At 41.2% G+C, this 6,154-nt stretch overlaps 1 protein-coding gene across 1 annotated transcript; it reads right to left on the reverse strand.

The window, feature by feature from the left end:
- Positions 1–1,254: 1,254 nt before the first annotated feature.
- LOC137888996 (Ig-like V-type domain-containing protein FAM187A) lies at positions 1,255–5,280 on the reverse strand. The gene is made up of 5 exons (XM_068732544.1): positions 5,083–5,280; positions 3,720–3,997; positions 2,923–3,282; positions 1,922–2,148; positions 1,255–1,481 (listed from the first exon to the last, which is right to left on the reverse strand). The coding sequence occupies exons 1-5, from the start codon at positions 5,278–5,280 to the stop codon at positions 1,255–1,257; spliced, it is 1,290 nt and encodes a 429-aa protein (XP_068588645.1).
- Between the last annotated feature and the right edge of the window lie 874 nt (positions 5,281–6,154).

Genomic DNA, 6,154 nt, shown 5'->3' on the forward strand with positions numbered 1-6,154 from the left:
GGGAGGGGCAGGAGGCCAAGGTAGTCTGGCTGTGTAACATTAGGGCCAGACTTTGGCTAGAATTTAGGAGATTTGGACGCTTTTAAAAAGCGCTGGTGTTTTAACAACATTGTTTGCTCTGTAATCAATGATGAGTTGACATTTACACAAGTTTTTATCAGGTAAAATATTATGTATCAATCAACAGCAATACTAACTACCCATATGCATTGGTTTTAGGCAAAAAAAAAAGTTGTCTGAGACTGAGAGGGAGTGTAGTGGAGGCCACAGCTGTGGAGGAACAAGTGTCTCTGTATTCATCCCTCTGGCTCTCAGGGTGGAGAGAAGTCTTAATGAGGGACACATACGATGGCCCCTCTGTCTAACAGCAAGAATCCAGATATCTTGTCTTCGATTCTGTTCATCTCTCTTCTGCCTTCATCCGAGCACCAAGTTATTCAAGGGAGATTTCAACACCTGCAGGTGCTACACAACTCCAGACCCGTCATTATAAACAAGTTGAGTCTACTTTTTATCAAGCTGCATTGATCTATTCTATTCTTCCGTAATCAAGAATTGCAACCACAAAAATAGGTGTATATGAAAGTGAAATATATGAGATAATGAAGTTAAAACTAGCCCCAGTCAGAGATAACGGGCACCATGACAGTGTTTATCAACTGTTAGCCAAGGTTTTCTTCCAAAGGCTCTGTGCGCAATCCCAACAAATGGACCGATCGCCACTTACTTATGTCTATGAAAAACATAAAAACATAATTTCAGAAAAAGCAACACTGTCACTGCATATGCGTAAGAGAGGCAAGCAGAAAATGTTCATTCTGTGAAGTAAATATATTTATTTTACCACTCAATGCACTCTCAATGCCTACTGTTTGTTTCTAACGAGACAGCTGCTCATTCTAGAGCTCTTAAACTTTAAACTTGATGGAGCAGATTTAAACATTATACTCAAGAACTGCATTAAGGTCTGACATTGTGGGATAATGAAGCACACTAGGAAATGACTTTAGTTTGTAACATTTTGGCTGCTTTTGTTACCACTAGTATTTTAGATTGCAGGTGATAGAGGAGCGGATCATGTCCTTCACCTGCATATGATTGACTATACACTAAACCTGCCTATATGCTTTCAGTTAAAATTTGTGAATTTAATGACATTCCCTTAAAGTGTAAAACCTTCCAACTTTCACCTTATTGGAAAATTGATAAAGACAAGTTTAAAGCATTTATTTAAGTAATGCTATTTAAATGAGTTTAATCCTCATGTGTTTCTCTGGTGTCTCTGAGGTGTCTGATTCCAGCTCTGCTGAACACCAGCAGGCAAAATACTGCTGTCATGACAACATATGATCTTAACACAGTCTTGAGAGCTATCCAGAAGTCAGGATGTGATGTCACTGACAGTCCCCGCCCCAAATGGGCGTAGACCAGCAGACGTATCTCAGCAGCCTTTTGACCCTGCAGCCAGCAGTAGTAGACACCTAATTAACAGAAATGGTTATCTTAGTTAAATGAAACAAAAAAAACAAACTGCCTATTACTTGTCACATAATTTTGAAATATGGGAAATTGACATAGTTTGAGTACAAAGGGATTGCTTTATATACACTGGAACTAGCATGGTGATGAGAGACAGCTGTGCAGTCAAGTGACTAGCTGAGGAGGGAAACTCAGCAGTGACTACTTGTGGGCAGGTAAGGAATATAACTTTAAAACCAAGAACAAAGGGGGCCATTTTGTGGGTATAGTTTGACTGCATCAAAATGTATCAAAGAATAATGCAAAGTAGCTCATGAGGAAAGTAAACAAAACACTTGGACAGCAGCATAATTGAATATAAATAGAGATAGATAAACACAAGTTTATCACAGAACTTGTCCTGACTGAGTGACACAGGTGCAATTCATTACGGTAATCATACCAGAGTCCTGAGTTTTTGCAGGTTGAAACACCAAGTGGTGTCCGGTGTCTATCAGCAGCCTGGGGGACGTGGCGCTGAAGTTACGACCTGTCAAGCGTTCAGATCGATAGATGGGTTCAACGCCTCTGTCCCAGGCCACCGCCATGTTGGCACGTGCCCCAGGACAGCCCAGGGTCAGGGTACGGTCCGCAGCGTGGTTCAGGTAGAACACTGGCAACGATGCAGAACTCCAACAAAGAAACAGAGATAATTTGCATTAAAGAGAGGTTTTGGTGATACTGTAAACTGTAATTACACATAGTGAGTTCAACAGGAAAATCTCTATTAATTTGTAATAGATCCTTATTTATTAAGCAAATATTGATGGTATCAACAGGCACTGGGTGGTGGATATATCGTGAGTCACATTCTGGACCTACGAGCAGTAATCAACTTTGACATTACTGGCAGTAAAATGTGTCACTCCAACAAAGTTGGGTCTACAACAAAATATCTGGACACATTCGTGGTCCCCAGAGCATAATTCCTGTCGATGTTGGTGCCCAACTGTCCTTTAATCAGGTCATATTTCTATGCAAACTACTAATAGTGACATGACAAGTTAAATGAAAATGGATGGATGGATTTTACTGTGGGTTGTCATGCTCCTCTGTGATGAATTCTAATGTTCTTGGTGAACCCCAGAGACTTTTCTCACGTTTTGCAATGAATTTTTCAGATTAACACTTTTATGCTTAAATATGGACACATTATATAATAACAGCATTGACACTGGAACTTTGAAAATCCCAGTACTCTTAGATTGTAGCCATTTTCCTAAATAATAGGGCTGCATTTATATAATGCTTTTATCCAAAGCACTTTACAATTAGCTGCTCAATCACCCATTGACTCTAACGGCAGCTAGCCTGACCCTCGGGAAGCATTTGTTTACTTCAATATGTGGACTCTCCACATCCTGTCTTTTATGTGAACCGCTGTATAGTTATTTACTTCCTTACTTGTATCCAAGAAATGCCATCAGAGCAAAGATTTTGGAGGATGGCGGAGCTTGAGCTTGACAAGTTACGCGACAGCTTTTGACCTGCAGCTTGGCTCTGCTGCTTTGCTTCAGTTGTCCAAACGCCCTGGGCACTGCTCCTGAGCCACATGAAGTGACTGTCTGATTGGCCCGTCTGTAGCGTAAATGCAGGTACTGGGAGTGGACATAGCAGAGTCCCGCACGAACCTGCTCTCCAGGTACTCCACAGCGATCACAGACTGACCAGGGCCTGAAGCTGGTGAAGACTCGGTACAGCGGCTTAGTAGAGCCAAGTCCTTTTCTTTCGTTCCTTTTCTTGCTCATTCTTTCAGAAGGGAGCCTAGAAGTGTCAAATTTGAATGGGAGTCACCTAAAATCAGTGGGTTCATCATGGGTTTGTCATTCACCAAGATAAAAATCGGACACACATTTGGGGACATCTTCACTATAACACTGTCCAATTTGTGATCATTGGTTGTTCATAAACCTCTGTTATCTCTGTCTTTCACCCATCGGCGTGATCATATGGGAGGTAAAATGTGAAACAGTTCACAGTGAACAGAATCAAATATTGAACAAGTCTCAGTGTTAATGGGATGTATCCATATGGTTTGCAGAAACACGCGAGGGATGTCCAACCAGAATTGACATTGGGTGCTGATTCTTGTTCACTGGACAGCAGTGAGACAATTGTACTTTTCAGTAAATTAACACATTCTTCATCATCATCATCATCATCATCATCATCAAGGCCCAACAAGGCGTCTGTATTGTCACCTGGGGAGGAAGCTGATGGTACGGGCCTCCTGGATGTCCAGGTCGTAACCATAGAAGAAGTCTTTGTGAACGGAACCGCAGATATAGATGCCGGAGTCGTCGGGCTCTGCTCTGAAGATCAGCAGGCTGAAGAGACGGATGGAGAATCGATTCCGCAGCTCGCCACTGTGAGGGACACGATTAGGGTCCAGCAGCCTGTTGCCATGGTGATCTGTCAGGGCTCTAGTCTCCTTGGAGCCGCCCCGATGTTTCCGAAAGAACCACACAACGGATTTGATCTGAAAACACTCGGAGAACTTAATAACTAAAATATATCTTCTGACGGTCAATAATGTTGTTCAGTTGATCAATACCAGAAACTCAAATTACTTCAGCTGTGAATAAAGTCCAAGACATTCTCTCATCCTCTTTTTTCTCTCTTCTGTTTTGCCCAGCTCCATTTAACTGCTTGATATCTTCCTCTGCATATTTGTCTGTCTTAAACACATCCTATTTATCTGTAAAGCTGACGAGAGGCTGTGAATTGTAGCAGCAGAGCAGCTTTGATTAACACGGCCTGTATTGTAGAAAGAAAAGAGGATAGGACGTCCTTCCCTGCACTGTTATGTTATGCTTATTACATCAATCAAATACTTGTTTCTGATTGGTACAACTCACTTAACGATGCCATATCTTCTGAGGGTCTCATCCTCCCTTTGTGTCTATTTGTAATGAGCCATAATATGTAGTATTGTCATGAAATGCTGGACTAAATCTATGCAAAAAGGAGGATTAGGTTGTTGTTGAACTACAGTATGACACATCTTTAGACCTGCAGTTCACCAAACCGATTCTTATTTGGATCCTTTTTCAAAACAGTACTCATTCTACAGACAATAGAATATTGTGTTTTGAACCAATGATATCTGAACAAGAGCATAAATATGTAGACTGTGCAGACAACAGTGTGTTGACTGATTGGCAGTTGACTGATTGGCACCTCAGCAATACGCTTGTGTTCAGAGAAAATTCAGTTAATTCAATTTATTAAAAGCAATGGTGCCATTTGCTACATACATACAAACCTATCTCCATCATTATATTCTTTTCTTTGTGTGTAAATCAGTAGCAATATTTAGCAAAATTGTATGCTAATTCCACATAAATAATATATAAGATATAACAATATCTGACTATTGTCCTCAGACTGACTAACACTGAATGTTTTACGGTTGCAATGACCCTTGTTTTCTCCTATATATACACCTTGGTTGCAGTGTGTGTGAATGGCATCAACCGACAGAAAGTTAATATGGACCCTTGACCATTAAAGCATATCAACATGTTTAAGTAGACGCGTTTACTTTGTGGTTGGTCCAGTTACCTGTTGTGGTTTGCAGTGGCAGGGAAACTCCACTGTGACTCCAGCCAGGTAGGCAGCATTGGTGAAGGTCAGGAAAGCAGGACAGGCTTTTCTAGCAAACACATCCTGCTTGTCCTCAGGAGCCTCGTAGCTCCACACCTCGGGACTCAGAAGGAGGAAGAGGAGGAGGAGGATTGGACAGGAGGATGGAGGAAGCATTATAGGCTTCACTGAGGACGAAGGAAGTTCCTACTTCAGTTAAATATTTCTGTGCAAACAGAGAAACCTCCAGTGTGACGGTTCTGACATATTTCACATCTGAAATATAAAACTCAAACAAAGTTATTTTTCAAAACACAATGGCTTTGATGGAATTCTAATGAGCTCACTAAGGACCAGTCCTGTTGTCAACACAAACATTTTGAAGTCCGAGACCAGTCTCATGACACTCTCAGGCACACCACAACTCTAGTCTTTACTTGTGTGCTAGAAGTTCCCAAAGAGTTATATTCCCTTTATTGTTGGCTGCATTAAAAGAATCAATCTTTCTGGTATCTACTTTTGTTCTGAGGACATTTTGACTAAATTATAAAGTGTTCCTCTCAATAACGTCTGCAAAAGTATTGAGCATTTCATAGTGTTGTTGTTGTTTCTATGTAGATAAACTTCAGCAAGGCTCGGCCTTTGGTTGCTATGGTAACAACATGCAACTTGCTTCAAATAAAAAGTTTTGTTGGCCAAAAAGCCTTGATTACAAAATGTTCAACATTTTTCAGACCCGTGGGAAAGAAGGAGGCTACATAAACAACATGGCTTTACTTCTCTTTAGGTTTTAGGTTCTAAGGATGGCAATGGTGGTCTGTCTGTCAGCTGGTCAATGCAGCAGTGTGGTACAAACTGAAATATCTCTTCAGCATCCTGTACCAATATTTCAGTCTGCTGCATCACCCTGGAAAAACAAAAAAACAAAAACATTGCCTCAGGAAAAATCCATTGCACCAGTGCGTAGCTACACACAGCTCATAAGCCACACGTTAGAGTCTGTCGGTGTGAGGTGAGCGTCGCTTCATACACTTCATTCATCCTGCACATC

The sequence above is a fragment of the Cebidichthys violaceus genome, unplaced genomic scaffold (assembly GCF_023349555.1).
Source record: "Cebidichthys violaceus isolate CVI_PGR_0920_01 unplaced genomic scaffold, fCebVio1.0.p SCAF_6, whole genome shotgun sequence".
NCBI lineage: Eukaryota > Metazoa > Chordata > Actinopteri > Perciformes > Stichaeidae > Cebidichthys > Cebidichthys violaceus.

Bases quoted from the DNA above. Each gene is read 5' to 3' on its own strand.
- LOC137888996 (XM_068732544.1), bottom strand. From the start codon at position 5,280: ATGCTTCCTCCATCCTCCTGTCCAATCCTCCTCCTCCTCTTCCTCCTT. The intron at 3,998-5,082 runs GTAACTGGACCA...GAGTGTTTTCAG, and splicing joins GCCACTGCAAACCACAACAG to ATCAAATCCGTTGTGTGGTT. The intron at 3,283-3,719 runs GTGACAATACAG...TGACACTTCTAG, and splicing joins ACCATCAGCTTCCTCCCCAG to GCTCCCTTCTGAAAGAATGA.